General features: G+C 48.9%; 1 protein-coding gene across 2 annotated transcripts in view; it reads right to left on the bottom strand.

Moving 5' to 3' along the window:
- Positions 1 to 16,840, bottom strand: part of Lats2 (large tumor suppressor kinase 2) — a 55,045-nt gene that overhangs the window by 34,534 nt on the left and 3,671 nt on the right. For both annotated transcript variants that reach the window (XM_028870406.1, XM_028870409.1), the window contains exon 2: positions 9,135 to 9,674. In XM_028870406.1, coding sequence (XP_028726239.1) covers positions 9,135 to 9,473 — 339 coding nt within the window. In that variant the 5' untranslated portion in view covers positions 9,474 to 9,674. The remainder of the gene's footprint in view (positions 1 to 9,134; positions 9,675 to 16,840) is intronic.

The following is a 16,840-nucleotide window of genomic DNA, read 5'->3' as shown; positions in this document are numbered from 1 at the left end:
GCGTGCGTGCGTGTGTGTGTGTGTGTGTGTGTGTGTGTAAATGTGAAGACCCATCTGAAGTACAAGAGCTGAACCAGTAACAGGAGGAACAGGAGTCTGCTAGGTAAGTGGGATCAGATGAAGGAGGAGGAGGAGGGACACAGGGCAGCAAACGAGGTGCTGGATGCTGCATCTGGAAACTTGCTGGAAGAGTCACTGTGTCAGGGCGGCGATGAGAAAACCTACATGCAGAGCAGGTCGGCAGTGAAAACGCACACTGGAAAGGCACCTTGAAAGAGCAGACAGCCCTGAGGAAAGCCCCCATTAACCCAATGACTGGAGTTAAGAACAATGGCAAAACCAAGTAGGATATCCAGACACTAGGAAGAATGCCCAGGACTTTCCTGGACCAGGGAGAGGATAAGAGGGCAAAAAGGACTTGAGGAAGGGAGAGGCATGAGAGAGAGGAGCAGAAGGGGCAGGGAGCACCTCCTGCCGGGGAAGACCCTGAAGCCGTCAACGGCATCTCAGAGACGGCAGTTCTCTGCTAATGCTTCTCCACTTTCCTGGGACACCCAAAGGCAGAGCTGTGAATATGACCCCCAGAAACCGTCCTACCAAGACTCACTGGCTCATTCCAGCCACCGGGAGGCTGCCGCTGCTTGGCTGAACATTTCCAAAGTAAAACAGAAAACCAGGAAGCAGCGGCAAGAATAAAGGAAGGCAAAGCCGGAAGGTGACAGAGCTACAGCGTTCCTTGACGCCATCTCTAAGATACTCTAAGAGGGGCAGCTGGCCAGGGTTCAAGCTGTTCTATTCTACCACATTCTTGGGACTCCTAGATGGCAAATGTCACCAGCCAAGGCTCTTTCGCTGAATAAAACCTTTTATAAACCAAATGAAATTATGTCAAATTTACAATGAATGTTTACTTGCTGGCTGGGTAAAAGTTTTGTTGTTAATCACTTATTCTTGTATAAAACAACTTTTATGTCCAACACGTGACTAATAATACTTCTAATATCATAGCCAGCCAAATGTATATCCACCAACCCACCATTCTCTGGGTCTGAGGAAATCTTCTCCATGTGATCCCATGGAAAAGGGGACCTGAAAGCTGGTCAGAGGACACTGATCTTACTAGTTAATAAAATATGGTGGATGGCACTGGATTTTGCCACCATAGTCTAACATGTTCCAACCATGTGCCAGCCACCATGCGGGCAGGCATTCTTTCTACTCTGCAAGACAGCTCATGATGCAGGAGTGTTTACCTCAATAATCTAGAGACAAGACTCTGCTGATACTGCCAGATGATGCGACTGTACTACAGACTCCTAACAAGAGCCACCTTCTCCCTTTTCCTGATGGCACACAGTTTTGTTGGTGGCCTTGTGCCAGCTGACAGGCCTGTTGCCAAGGCTCTTCAGCTCCCAGGTCCTGGCCTGGGGGAGCTCTTGAAGAGACAGCTAGTAGAGTGGAAGCGTCGGCTGCCTCCACCTTCGCATGGTACTGGATGAAAAGATGCCACTTGTGAAGGATGGACAAGAAGACATCCTGGGCCCTACACGACAGCCACATCCTCCTGCCCCCTGCAGCTGCCCCGGCACTGGGGATGGATTACCAGCAGTAACGCGACCAGCGCGCTCAGATGTTGCATCCACAGTCTGTCGGCCTTTGACACTTGGAGCATCACTGAGCACCTTGCTCCCGACAGTGAGGCTGGGTGCCACAGCAGCACTGAGCTGAGGAACATGGGTCAAAGGCAGTTTCCCATACCCCAGCGAAGACAGAAGGAACCCTTCACAAAGTCGCCATGGGTTGCCTGCACGTACATCTGTGCACTATGCTCATGCAGTGCCTGAGGAGGCCAGCAGGGGGAGTTAGATTCCCCCAGAACCGGAGTTAGGTAGTTGGGAGCGGCCATTTGAGTGCTGGGAATCAAATCCGGTCCTCTGGAGAAGCAGCCTGTGCTCTTCGCTGCATCATCTCCCCAGCCCCTCCTCCACTCTACAACCACAAAATGGTTGGCTGGCAACAGGCTGTGCAAACTGAACTCAGAGCCTTGCCCCCAAGACCCCTCCTGTCAGGCCGCTATGACTCCTAACCTAAGCTACATTTGTGTCACAGCCTGGGAACCCAGCAGACCACCACATAATTGCGACAGAGAACTGCAGGGTGACAGCATGGGCTTTAAGTAAATCTGTTTGTGATCACCGGCAAGCTTCGCATTATGGCACACCTAGAAAACGCTAGCACCTGTACTAAGGGGTGGGGGAAAGGCTGCTTAAAGTAGTCACCAGGGTCTCAGCTCACTAAAGGCTGTGAGGATGAACACCTCTGCACACTGGCAGCCGCACGGGGGAGGGAAGCATGGCTCCAGGGTGCCGGCAGCTTGGCTTCTCCTCAACAAGCACGTCTCACCCATCTGCCTGACCACGGCCAGCTCTCTTGCAAATTTAGGTTTGGGGTTCCAAAATCAGCTAAGACTTGCACCATCACAAATGTAGCGGATGGTGAGGAAGAGAAGGTATTGCCCTTAAGTGTGGTCTGCATAGGCAGGCAGGTCAGCTTGGGCACACAGTAGGAGCTTCTAACAATGTAGCGCCTGGCCGCTGTTTAAAGTCAGGACCTGGTCCACTTTCTGTTGCTCACACACATCCACTACCAGGCTCAAACATAAAGGAACAACTATCCCTTGCTGTATCTTAGTCCCAGTGAGCAGGGATGGATGCCTACGCATCATTTACTAACTCAGCAATACAGGAAAAACTGTAAAAATGCTATTTACCCTACTAATTCCATTTCTAAACATTACACCAAGGAAATCAGTGCCATCCATTCAGATTCATGGAGAAGGATGACCATTCCAGCATTTTTTTGTTGTTGTTTTGAGACAGGGTTTCTCTGTGTAGCCCTGGCTGTCCTGGAACTCACTCTGTAGACCAGGCTGGTCTCGACCTCACAGAGATCCGCCTGCCTCTGCCTTCTGAATACTAGGATTAAAGGTGTGCACCACCACTGCCGGACTCATTCCAGCTTTTTATGATAAAACAAGAACAGTTATTTGAGCAATGGACTATAATGCAGGCCTTAAAAGTCATGTTTTAAAATGGTATTAAGCAACATGAAAATGTTCATGTGGAAATGTTCGCCCCCTGACTTGCTTTAGGTATTTTTGTGCTTGCTTGGCTCTGAGTTCCAGAAAGCGGTGGCTAGAACAAAGCTGTTGCTTCCTGGGCTGAGCTGACAGTGCTCTACCACTCGGCAACAAGCTCTGATGAATGCTATGAAGGAATTCCAGGGTAGTGAGAGAAGAGTCCAGTTCAAACTTCAATCACCGGCTGAAGACAGCCTGGGGAGTCGGGGGAGAAGATAGAATCCACAGGACAAGAGCAGGAAAGAAGGGACAGGGACAGTCTACGGCCTTCTGAGGATGGTGGGGAATGTTTCCAGAAGTGAAGAGACCAGGGGTGCTGAGGGAGCTAGACGCAAACTACTACACGCAATGTGAACCCACTGTGCTGTACAAAAAAAAAAAAAAAAAAAAAAAAAAAAAATGAAAAGCATGTCTACCACATTCATCCACTGCTTAACAGGTCATATAATACACACTTCTTTAAATTAGGAAAACAATGCCCAATTTTAAAGCAAATGTTAAAGAGTGGTCAGATCTGTGTCCACTAAATTACAAGCAATCTGCTTCCAGCCACAGTACCATGAATACATCCCATCTCCTGGGATCTCTGAAGCTAAGGGCAGGGCTGGGCCTGGCTATGACTGGGATGGGAGACTTGCAGGCAAGTCTTGTCTTTACACTTCCCTCTATTTGCTAACCTTCACAAAGTGGCATGCCTTAGTAGTTAGGGAGAGACCGCACAGCGGGGATGACGGAGAGGTAGGAACTCCTGTATCTCCTCGGAGTCGTTTTATTTATCTACTTGGGCTTTCTAGGTGCTGGGGGCAGGGTCCCGGGCCTTGCATATGCTAGGCACATACTCTGTGGAGGAGCTACCCTTAAATCCTTTTAAAATATCCTTTTTCGAAAAGTATGTGGTTTACCTTTTGGCAGGGCCAAATTTGATTTGAAGGCCACTAGAAGAAGAAGGTGATGAGGCAAACAGCTGTCCCACCCAAAGACCATTGTGAGCTGTTTCCTGTCGCCTGCACTGCAGACTGAAATGCGGCTTTCCTCCTTCCCCACTTACTAGTACTTCAGGGGGCATTCATGTTGAAAGGGGATCCCTTTCAGAAAAAAGGAAGGAGGAGGAAACATGTAAGATCTAAATCCACCGTCTTTCCACTGGCCAATACCTGTACTTCAGAGATTCACTGGAGGCAGATCCCAGCACAAAGCCAAGCACAGCTTAGGCTGCTTCACACTCTCTTCCCTAGGTAGCCCAGCGAGGACTCAAACTCAGCACCTGGGTACAGGTGTGCACACCACTCCCAGCTCTCTACGCTCTTTTCATGTTAACCAGATAAACTTCATAAGGAAGATCTGCTTTGTGGATTATGGACTATTCCTTATCTGGTGTGTGTATGGGGGGGGGGGGGTTGGCGGAGGCTTTTGCCTGGACCAATATATGAATCACATCTGCTTTGGCAAATATTAACCAGCAGCTGGGAGGCCTGTCTGTGGGAGTTCTTTGGAGCCCAGGCCTCGGAGGGGAAGTGAGACAACAGTACTCAGAGCCTGCCAACACAGGCCTCAGTCCTAGGAGCTGGAAACGAAGTGTTATGGAGGGCTAAACAGGTCGGCTCAAATCCACACGTGGGCTTCGGGAAAGCCTGCTGCTAAAACAAAACCAGCTTGGCGGACACTGGGATCCCTCTGGGAAGGTGGGACACTACAAAATGGCACCTTGAAGGCCCCCAGATAAACAGACAGGGAGTCTGTTCCAGGAGGAGAATGGGCAGCTGGGAGTGTGCGGAGCATCACAGCTACAGCCAGAGCACTGTGGACGCCAGCGCTTGCAAGGGCTGTGCGCCCCACCAGCCAATGCCGGAAGAGGAGGCGATGATAACCCACACCCTCAGTGGGTAGGAGGGAGCCAGAGGGAAAAGTCACCCCACGTGGAAAACAGTCTGAAAAGCCAGCAGCCACCTAGCACTGAGCCCAGTGACAGACACTGGGTCGAAGCCCAAATCTGCAGCCACCACTATGGAAGTCAAGCAAGTACTCTGCAGGTAGGGGTCTCTCTGACTCCCCTCAACTCACTGTGGCTTAAAACAGGGACTACAGCCCACCTCACACGGCTGCTGTAACAGATGACGAGCTCAGAGGAGCTGCTGCAAACAGCACACTCCGCGCCTAGGTGAGCTCCTGGTACACAGGCTCTGCCCCACTGGGCGCTGCCGATGACTTGTGTGACTGCTGGGCAAATTTCACGTTCTTCCCTTGATGGCTTCACAATGTCACGAACTGACTTCCTTTGCTTATTTCCCACAGCACCCCGCTCACCTCTCGCTGGGCCTGTTGTCAGGAAGCCGCTGTGAGAAGGCACATCCTGACCACAGCCTGTACTCCTGGCCCACCGTAAAGACAGTCAGTCTGTTTACATTCTCTCTGCCCTGGTTCCATTACAGATCTGAATGACTAGAGCACGTACGTGTGGGGTGGGCTAGGAAAATTACGGCTGACACAGAAACCCAGGACCAAGGAACTGTTAAGGACGTGGAGCCACAGACTACAGGCTGGTTACAGACATGGAGTCCAGGGGAAAAACATCAGTCCTCAAGGGAGGCAAAACCATTTCCTTCTACTGGCATCTGGCATCTGAAAGAAATTTCTCATCTAAGTCTTCTCCTAGGGGACACAACCCAGGGAAGGTGCTATTCTAGACAGCCAGGAGCCATGCGTCTGCACTTGGATCCACATCCCTCAAGACCTCAGCCTCCAAAACACCTCAGGCTCCCTGAGAACAGGAAGCCAAATAATACCCCTCCATGGCTGGATGCAGAAGCTGTCTACCAACCCAGCAACACCCCTGCACCTTAGCAATGCCCCTAGCAACACTCTGTACCCCCATGCAGGTCCTCTGCCTGTCACCCAGCAACGCCTCTACATCTGCACCAGATGGACACTCTTGTCACCCAGCAACACCTCTGTACCCACAAGGACATGTTCTGCCTATCACCCAACAACTCTGCAACCCTCCTCACCACAAAGGTGCTCCACTTGTCAATCCTGCAACACCCTGCACTCCCAAGTGGGTGCTCCACCTGTCTGTCACCCACTACAGCTTAGGGAGATAATATAAGTCCCACACAGCTGTGGGACAGAGACAGGCTACCCGCACGCAAGCAAAGCTGCAGAGTGTGATAATATAATCGGAACCTCACCTTCCAAGGCCTGAATCTCTAGCTGAAGAACAGCTAACACCTCCTAGAACATTAACCTAGTTACATACACATCTCATAAGGCTTCATGTCATTTATTTACGAAAGTTACACGTATTATGTACACAGTATATCATCTGGCAAACACATTACAATGTTACATTCAAAATACCCTGACGCCTTTCACTTTTTCCTGATACTTCCATTTTAAAAGGTTTGATTACAAAAGTAATGCTAGATGGGTGTAATTAATGTATGAAAATCCATGGGGCTGTAAGTTTATAAACTGTGCATGTTTAAGATGTATATCTACTTTAATGTAATATTTAAAAGAAAATGCCCATTTCAAGCAGTCAAGTAAATATTTTCAACTAGTCATAGTATAAATAACAGAAAAATACAAGCCTGTGTGCACAGGCTTAAGACATCACTTGTGGAGTTAAGTGCAACAGAGCCAACAGGAGGTTCCCTGGGGCTCAGGAGTTCAAGGCCAGCTTGGACATATAGCAAGAACCTGGCTCTAAAAGAGATAGTACGTGTGTGCGCGCGCGCGCGCGTAAAGCATGGGCCACCACCACTAGGCCCTGTGGGGAAACATGGACCCCAGAAAACAAAGATGGCACTCTAAGTCAAACTAGGAAAGAACAAAGTTGCATCTAAACAGTGCACCTACTGTGATGTGACAGGGACAAGGGAAGAAGCGACACACACACACACACACACACACACACCCCTCCAGAGCACTGTCAATCTCCCTCCTGCTGTTTGTGTTAGCACAATGACTTTCCTCCCAGAGTCCCCTAAGAACAAATGCGCTCACTCTGGCCTGAGTTGGAGGGTGAGTGGGGAGGCGCAGCTGGTTTAAGTTGTAAAGTAACACTAGACAGCAAACTGACTGAATTATTTCGGGAGCATTAACTATGGTAAATGGGAGGCCTTTCTGCTAGCAATTAACATAAATTAGACGTGGATGGGCCCTTTGCAGGCATCATGAGCCTGAGCTTCCCTGTATTTGTATTTCACTGTATTAGAGAAGCAGCCAGGGCATTTCTTGCTCTGCAATTAACACTAATGGATTTTACTTTAGTAAGAGCCCACCTGTACTTTGCATTGTTTGTTTGACTTGTTTCTTTCTCTTGCATTTGAAGTACAACTCCGAAAACACCAGGCTGTGATTGCCTCTTTTGTTTGCAAGTGATTTTCATTAGAAGAAGATCCTAAGACGTGCTGTTGGCCTGAAAGCTGCCTCTTCAACCTCGCTGGCTCCTCAGAGCTGCTCCACCCCGACCCTTACACTACCGAGTTCTGTCAGGGAACAGCGCTCGCTGGGCAGCAGATTTAACTGCACACTCTCACAGTAAGACAGGTCAGGCAGCTGCTGTCAGCCTCCACTGTTACAGCAGGCCACAGATTACTGAAGGAGCTGGGCTGTGCAAAATGACTCCACTGAACGGAGCCCGCTAGAGCCAAGGTAACTCGGGCACATCCCCAAGTGTCAGAGAGGACATTAAAAAAAGTGGGATGTTTCACAAACACATCACCTCCGCGGTCAGTTCTCTGGGATCTGCAGCAGTAAACTACAAGAGGATTGATGTTCCCTTTGGAAGTAAAGGGCGACATGGTTAGCCTGTGCTAGGACTGTGATCCAGTCATTAAATTATTTCCAAGAAACTAAAAGCATTTAAGCCAACCTGATGTTCTTTGAGCAAGTCTTACAAAGAGACTTCACTTATTTCTAGTTCACAGAACTGTGACTTTTTTTTTTTGAGGCAGGGTTTCTCTGTGTAATTTTGGTGCCTGTCCTGGATCTCGCTCTGTAGACCAGGCTGGTCTTGAACTCACAGAGATCTGCCTGGCCCTACAACTGTGACTTTTACAATGGTACGTGGAAATAAATTATTGGCTTTCACAAGTCATTCCCTAACACAATTACATGTTTGCTAATTGCCTTTATACTTGGTTGGACACTAGCTCCCTTTCTATGGTCCTGCCCCTCAACTTGGATTCCAGTCGGACATGTACACTTCGCAGGGACCCCCCACACACACAGTTCTGAGTTGTATGCTGTCATGTAACAGATGCTCTCTGCTCCATCAACGGAGACTGAGAGGGCAGAGTACGCAGCCACATTCTGATGATTCCCACACTGTCTGCCAAGGCTTCTGACTTTCTCAGCATGGCGTATCTTCTGTAACAGTGTGGACACTATTTTTTAAAACAGGAGGAGACAGCTTACTATGGTGGCACACTCCTACAGCCCCAGTACTAGGGAGGTGCAGGCAGGAGGGCCAGGGCCAGCATGAGCTGCATGAGCTCCATGAGACTGTCTCAAAACAATCAGTGAATGAATGAATGAAAGAAAGAAATCAGAGTAAGTACAGGTATAAAACTGTCAAAGGATAAAATTTTAAGAAAACAAAAACAATAAACAGAGTAGTTAATACATGTTAAATAGCACTCCTACAGGAAGGAAATAAATGCTCAAACCAAAAACAAGGTAAGAGAAGTCAGTCTCTTCCCCATAGAAGCTCAGAATGAATGATCCCAAGCAGGTCCCAAGGAAAGGGCTAAGAACAGAACTGGAAGATGGCGTAGCTTATGCTTAGCATGCACAGGGCCCTGGGTTCCACACATGTACACACAAACCCAGGACAGAACGAAAGAGTCACAACAAGGAACAATTTCAAGAAGGAAAAGCGGCTAAGACCCTTGGAGAGAAGGTGGCCGTCGGCTGAGGACTCAGAAAAGGACTGTGTGTTAAACAGTTCAAAGTTTCCACAGAGCTGCTGAAGGGTGCTGGCGCCCGGACCCACCTGGTCGCATCCCGCGTTCACCAACTCCTGAAGCATCTGCCGGTTTACTTCCGCAGTGGCTGAAGTGCCCGATTCATTGGCAAAGGGCAGGAGGGAATATCGGATTTCCCTGAGCGCTTTTTGATAAGGTCCAAACTTCGGGGTGGCTCTCATCTGCTGCTGCCTGGAGGCATCCTTGCCCCCCAGGCCTTTGGCATCCAGGGGAGGGTCACTGTTCGGTGCCCCGGGCAGCCCCGGGGTGGAGGACTTGGATGGCTGCTTCAGGCCCTCGCGGATCTCCTGCAGGCGCTGCCGGCTATTTCCAGAGTAAGTTGTGGCAGGGAAAGTCTTTGGCCTCATCGTTAGTCCAGTTTCCTTTTACCATAAATACAATCTTCTCAAAGTGTCTTATATTTAAAAAAAGAACAGTCAATAGTGTCAGTTCATTGTAAACATGCTTTCAGAACAACTTCTTTCAAACGTTTTCTGTCCTTCAATTTCTGTAGTTCCTAAAGAGAATCTAAAATCTTCCAGAGATTTCATTTTGAAGACCATCACTCTCTGAAAAAAAAAGGGGGGGGGGGACAAAAACATTCATTTGTGGATTTCACACATAATGTTAAAGCTACTTTCCAGAAATGCATGGTGACTTTGGAAATATTCTACCTAGACAGTAAAGAAGAAGCACATCGCCTCTCAGAAGTGTCATTACTACTTGCCTCAGGAGCTGTCCCAAAGAGGTTCCCGTAACAGGAAGCCCACAGCTGAGTGTACCCCCCAAAACACCACACGGGGCACACACCACAGTCTCTGCAATTGCCAGCTCACTGTCATGTAATCTGAAAACACAGCTGGAGGATTTGGGGTTAAACATACTGGGCAGATTTCTGGCTTGTCTCCAATATCAATCAACTCCTGATCCACACCACTCTCCATGTGGCTTTACCCAACATCTTCACCCACCTGAGGCGGTGACCCTTCACATCTTTTGAAAAAGTTCCTCATGAAGCCCTCCCCAACTCTCTGAAAAAACAGATCGTCCTATTGAAGGTGTCGTTTACTGCGGTTGAAAGTGGCTGCATACAACACCTTGAGAATGAATGTAAGGGGCTGGAGAGGTCAGGAGGGAAGCATGTGCTTAGCATGCACAGGGCCCTGGGTTAAGTGTTGCTCTTCCAGAGGACCGGGGTTCAATGTCCACCACCCGCAGGGTAGGCCACAACCATTGTAACTCCAGCTCAGGAGATCTGATGCCCTCTTCAAGTAACATCAACAAATGTGGTCGGTGCACACACATACACACACACACACACACACACACACACACACACACACACACACACAGGCAAAATACCCAACACATGAAATACATATGTCTTTCAAAAGGAAGAGTGAGAAAGCGGGCCAGAGCGTTCCACTTAGCAAAGTCGGGTTAGGAGTGCTCAACCCTGGTAATGAGGAAGAAACGGGCACCTGGGAGACACTATCCTCAGGATGTGCACTTGGGACTTTCCCCAGGGCTAACAACACGTGGTCTGATCCTCTCCATGCCAGTCAGAGGCCACAGCTAGCAGCTGCCCCAGGATCACAAGGGAGGAGGAGCATGATACTCTGCAGCCTGCTGGGCTGTGAGCTGCAGGTTTTGTGGCCTGAACGTATTCCCCACTTACAATCTGTCCGGCGTATGCTGCATTTATCAAGAGGCCACCCAGTCACAAACAAGAAGCACCGATCCTCCCCACAGGGAGGCCGCGGCACGAAGATTGCCGCCACTCATTCACAAACTGTCTTCACCTGCAGGCGTGCCCGTGGTAGTGAAGGTAGGCTGGCACCCAGATGGTACCAAAGCCCACTGCCCCAACCCATTCTGTCTCTGCCCTCCCCCACCAACTCCCGCTCACTCTCCAGAGCTCACTAAATGGGCTTCAAGGGAGAGACTTTTGAGTTTCCATAAACAAAGATGGACTCCTAAATGAACACCCTCTACAGAAAGACAGAGAATCAGGACTTTCAGCTCCAGTAATCCTATGACCACAAACAAGATTCCGTTTCACAGCCATCTTCACGTGGGGGTAAAAATAAGAGTAACTAATATTGTCCAGTACTTACCACAGGCTAGACAATGTAGACAATGTCAGAAGTTTATATGAATTAACTTACATGCTGTTACATTGTTACATAACCACATACAGCAGGAAATACTAGCTATGACATTAAAGTGGCTGCTTTGTATGGGGACAGCGGTCTTTACTGTTCTAACTGTCCGCTTTCTTGGTACAACTGAGGAGAAACCATTAAAAAGAACCAGACTAAATTCTCAGTGTGAAATCTCTATTTTAATGCATGGTTTCTTCCCGTGGATCACTGAAATGCTTATGGAAAGCAAGATAGAGAGTGAGTATGAGGCCTGGACAGGTGAGCCCCTGGGCCCAGGTTGGCTAAGGCCTGGAAGCCTAGAACTCTGCTTAATTGATGTAAAACGAGGCATATTGCGAGCACACTCATTTCCAGGGACTTCCTGGTCTGAGCATCTGTTTTGAAAGACCTAGATTTCTAAAACCATAAGCTCACATTCCAACAAAAGCAGAAGGTTCCTAAGAGCCTGCACAGCATGTGCAGAGGATCCTGGGAGTGATTCGTATGGCTGGAAACTCGCAAGGAATTACTGCTTTTCCACTCAGAATTCACATAAAAGTGGGGTGTCTAAGCTTTAATTTTCTTTCCTTTCTGTGAAAAATTAAGAGAGAACATACCTAGGATAAACCCTGGACAAAATGCACTTGGGGGAGAAAGGGTCTGCTTGGCTCACAATTCCAGTCCACAGCCCATCATTAAGGGACACCACACAGTGGGAACGCATCAAATGCGCTCTCCTCTCTCTCTCCTCTCTCTCCTCTCTCTCCCTCTCCACTGACACAGCCCAGGACCCCCCAGAATGGTGGGGCCCATGTGGGTGAGTCTTCTGCTTCATTAAATCCAATCAGAACTGTTTCCCACAGATATACCCACAGGCCAAACTGATCAAGCAACCCCTCAGTAAGACTATTTCCCACATGATTCTATGCTGTGTCAAGTTGACAATTAAAACTACCAGCGCCCTATCTTGACAACCAATGACAGACACAGACCCTCTGCTCACCGCTCTGTTCCTAGCCTATCTGCTCTGCAAATGGGGTGGGGTCTTTTTTTTTTTTTTTTCTTAAGATTTTTAAAGTTTACTTTCTGTGTATGAATGTTTTGCCTCTGTGTATGTGTGTGCACCTGATGCATGCCTGGTTCTTCTGAAGTCCAAAGACATTAGACTCCCTGGAATTGGAGTTAATGAGTGGGTAGGAGACCCATGGAGGTGCTAGGGATGGAACCATGGTCCTCTAAAAGAGCAACAAGTTCTCTTAACCCCAGCCCCTGGGGATATCTTTTTTGAGAGAAGGCCTTGTAATACAGCCAAGGTAGGCCTGGAACTCAGTCCTGCCTCAGCCTCCCTCCCAGAGCTTAGATCAGAGGCATGGGCCGAGTGCCTGTTAGGCTTCAGGCGCTGACAGAATGACTGAGAACTCACCTCAGCAATTCACAGTGAAGTGAGGCAGAGGGCAAGGGAAGCAGGAACCGGAGAGAAAGAGGCCCCAGAGGAGAGGAATCCAGCACAGGATGGAAGGAGGATGCAGGGGAAAGTCAGAGACACTGAGCAGCGATAAGGAGTCTGACTGGAGAGGGGATGGAATTCCAGCCGGAGGGAAGAATGCAGGGCTCAGAACAGTGAGGCTGGGGCTTTCCTGGAGACAAACCACAGAGGCAGCAGGATTTTCTTCTGAAGGGCCCTTGGCAAATGTCATTCCTGGTCTCAGTTCAGAAGCGAGGCTGGGAATCTGTTGGCTGACTGAGAGGCGGCACAGCACACCTGCCCACAAATGGTGAGAAGGGCTTCCGGACCTGGTCACACCAAGCCAGAGGTCTGGGCTTAAAGGCAGAGGCAGCTGCCGTAAGAGTCCCAGGCATTTAACCAGCCTGTAGGCTACCCACTCACACACGCCATAGGGCAGCAGGACAGAGAGCACAAGCCCCTCCTGGAACTTCCCTCAGGGGAGGGGTGGTCTGTGACAGCCAGACTTTACTACCAAAGGACTCTAGCAGACTACAGAGAAGGCTAGCCCTTTCAGACATCGAGGCCAGGGAGAGGGCTGTGAAGAAAACGGCCACACAAAGTTCTGTTAAACCAGAACAAGCCACATTTCCCGCCCACCCCACAGCCAAGGCCAGGGCACAGGGCAACAAAGGAGGCCCTGGTGGGCCCAAGCCCTCCAAGCTTCCACTGGAATTGGAACTGAAACAGAGGCTGCTGAAGCCGGGAGGAAGAAGAGGAGTGGGGACCCTGGGCAGTCTCTTCCTGGCACAGCCATCCTTAGGCTGACAGCATTCACAAGGAGCTCACATGCTCGGAAGAAGCGGCTACACCAGCCGGCATGCCACTACCACCCTCCACCCAGACTCAAGGGACCTGTTTCCTTGACTTCTGATACCTAGGATCAGCCTGACCAGCTTCTGTACTTTCTACCGTGTGATTCTGCAGCCTCTGGCTTCTGTGTCTCCACTCGGGGCGTGGTTCTTGCTCCCTCACCCAGGCCATGTACGGCAGCAGCCATCACTCATTGCTAGGTACCGTTCTCCTGTGCGAATCTCGCACAACTAACCTATGGTGCTGTTGCCTTCAGACCACATCAGCACAAGCTCAGGGGCTGCAGCAAGAGGCCGGAGTGAGTGGTTTGCTCCAAGCCCTTGCTTCCCACAGCAATGCTTCCTTACAGTTCCTGCTGGGCCCATGGTAGCTGATGTGACACCTTTGTGAGAAAAAAAAAAAGATGTTTTCATTTCTATTATGCATCAGCTCTCGCCCTGGGACATTTTCCAAGGCTGTGGGCACAGTCCTGACCACGTATAGCCAACTCTGATACCATCTATCATAACCTAGCACAGAGTGGGGCAGGAAGAGTCTACATCAAATGGATGGGAGAAACTGGACCAACTTCCAGGCACTGGAAAAACAGGAATGGTCTCAGCACAGGTCACAGAAGAGGTGGCCATGTATACTCTGTAGAAAATGTGCATGATACTACCAAAGAAGGTGACTGTTGCTGCCCAGGTCCTCTGAGAGTGGCCCAGGGTCTCCACATATGCTGGATACACTCTCAAATGAACGGTTATACATACGATATGAGGCCCACACTCCTACATGTAGGACTTCTGAGCGGTGTACAAACTGAACATCCATACAAGGTGTCCCGCTCACTGGGTTAAGAATGAGCAGCTTCACACTGTGCAGCTTAAACTTCAAGATGGGAGACAGACAAAATAATCATTATTTAAGCACTGCATGAAATGTGTTAATGAAAAATTGACAAAACAAAACTTCTAGGGCTCTAACACAGGCTAGTGGAAGTGGCCCAGCCCATTATCACCAAGGGGCAGCACCGATCGGAACTGGTGATGTTCACAGGACAGGGTTGAAGTAGTGTATTACAGTGATATACACCTGAGGGTTCAGAATGGGCAGGCACAAAATTGAACTCAGGTCAGGAGACAAAAGCCAGCCAAAATTCATCATGGTAACTGAAAAGGGACCACGCTGAACACAGAAAGCAGGTATGCCCACGTGTCTCCAGGATGTGAGGATGGATGGTCTGAGAAAGTGAAACTGGACTTCCCTGTGTGGGAAAGAAAAAAGCAGAAGGAAAAAAGCCAGTCCAGCCATGACCCAGGCCAACTGAAACATGAACCTGTAGCCCAGAGACAGGAGAACTGAGATTAATGGAAGCAAGAGGACAGAAGGGATTGCCTGATGGACCCATGAGCAAGTTTCAGGTAGAGACAAGTGTTGCTTGCTGCAACAACAAGAATGTGTTTAATGTCATGGGACAAAACTGTACATACTCATAAATAGTTACACACACACATGCACACACACATGCATAATGGTTCTCTTTCTAAACCATGGTTCCTAAATGAAATACCTGGCCTAGCCACTGGGTCCTAATAGTGGGGCTGAGTCCCATGCAGTCTAGAGTTTAAACTCCAGGAGTGGTTCACACACCATCCTAGGCCCTGTCACCAAGGGAGGACATCCACACAACACCCCACATGTTCCACAAACACTCCAATCACAAAGTCAGCCGAGGGACTGGAGGTATGGTTCCGTGGAGAGCACCCACCTAGCAAGCAGGAGGCCCTGAGTTCCAGTCACATCGAGGCCCTACTGCCCCAATCCCCCACCCCAGACAAACAAAACCAAAACCCACAAAAGTTGGGCATGCAGGCAGGAAGAGCAACAGTTTAGTCTTGGGCTACAAAGTGAGTCTGCAGCCAGCCTGGGCTATTGAGATCTCATCTCCAACAAAAACAGTTGACCAAGGCAGGAAAAGCGAAGACTCCTCTGTCAAGGTGCACCTGAGCTGAGAAACACCAGGTGGTGGCAGCCCCAGGGTCAAGGGTTTTGGTTTTGTCTCCCCTTTCCAGACTCACAAACAATCTGAAGACAAGAAGTAAGCAGAGAGGATTTCAGGGACACCCCATAAAGCTACCACTTGATTTTCTTCAGTGTTCTGATTTTTTTCTCCCGAACTCTCCCCAACATTCTGTGGGAAGTGTTGGTCCTAGAAGACCTCAGGAACTCTGTCTTTTTAAGAGGTAAAATAGCACCCAGCAGTGCCCCAGGTCCTTGACAGAATCATCTAGAAAGCAGCATGTTTTCAGTTTCGTAAAAAAAAAAAAAATTATCTTCTCAGGTTGGAGACTCTGCGTTTTAAGGTTTAATTTGAAGACAGTTGGTTTTACAGCCAAATCTTGAACTTTTAAAAGAATTTTTTCATGGAAATATTCATCAGTCAAATGAAAAGTACAGCCGGAGATGAGCTTTGCCGAGCTAACTCCCACACCATCCAACAAGACTGACAGATGGACTTTTTCCTTCATCAGTAAGTTTATAAATACGGCCCTTGGGAATATCAAATAAAGTAAATCTAGTTTTTGGACTTTGTTTGGCATTAACAACTGATTTAAATGTATTTTAAAGGAAACTGAATACGACCCTGAAACTGAAAATCTGAAACAATTTAGCAACTCACACCTGTAATCCCAGCACTCAGGAGGCAGGACAAGAAGACTGCGGAAGGTTCCAGGCCAGCCTAGTCTACATGAGTTCCAGGCTCGCCAGGGCTTCCCAATGAGACCCTATCGGAAAACAAAGCAAAACAAAGACCCCCCAAACAAACAAAAAAATCTGTAACAAGCCACAGAACAAAACCACCTCAATGCAGAACAAGAGCCCATTACCAAACCTTCCGCTTGGCTGGCGGCTGCCGACAACTGCGTGCAGCATTTTAAGCATTCCTTCCATGCTTCCTACCAAACCCAGCTCTGTCCTCAACCCGATCCGGGAGAATGCCAGCAGATGGTCAAGAATTCTTGCTCTCCTTTCTCCTCATGCTTCCCCATCTCACACAGGCGGCCAAACACTCACCAAACACCAACCAACAAACCGTTCAAAACCCTTACCGGCAGGATAGTGCTTAGGACACACATCGGCTCTATTTTAGTTTAGTGGTTTTTTTTTTTTTAAATTAAAAAATTGTTTTACATTTGTTTGCGTATGTGTGGGTGTGTGAGCATCACAGCACACCTGTGGAGGTCGGAGGACACTTACAGGGGTCGGTTCTTTCTTCTCTTCTACCATGCAG

The sequence above is a fragment of the Peromyscus leucopus genome, chromosome 9, assembly GCF_004664715.2.
Source record: "Peromyscus leucopus breed LL Stock chromosome 9, UCI_PerLeu_2.1, whole genome shotgun sequence".
Taxonomy (NCBI): Eukaryota; Metazoa; Chordata; class Mammalia; order Rodentia; family Cricetidae; genus Peromyscus; species Peromyscus leucopus.
This window is presented reverse-complemented; position numbering and strand designations above follow the sequence as displayed.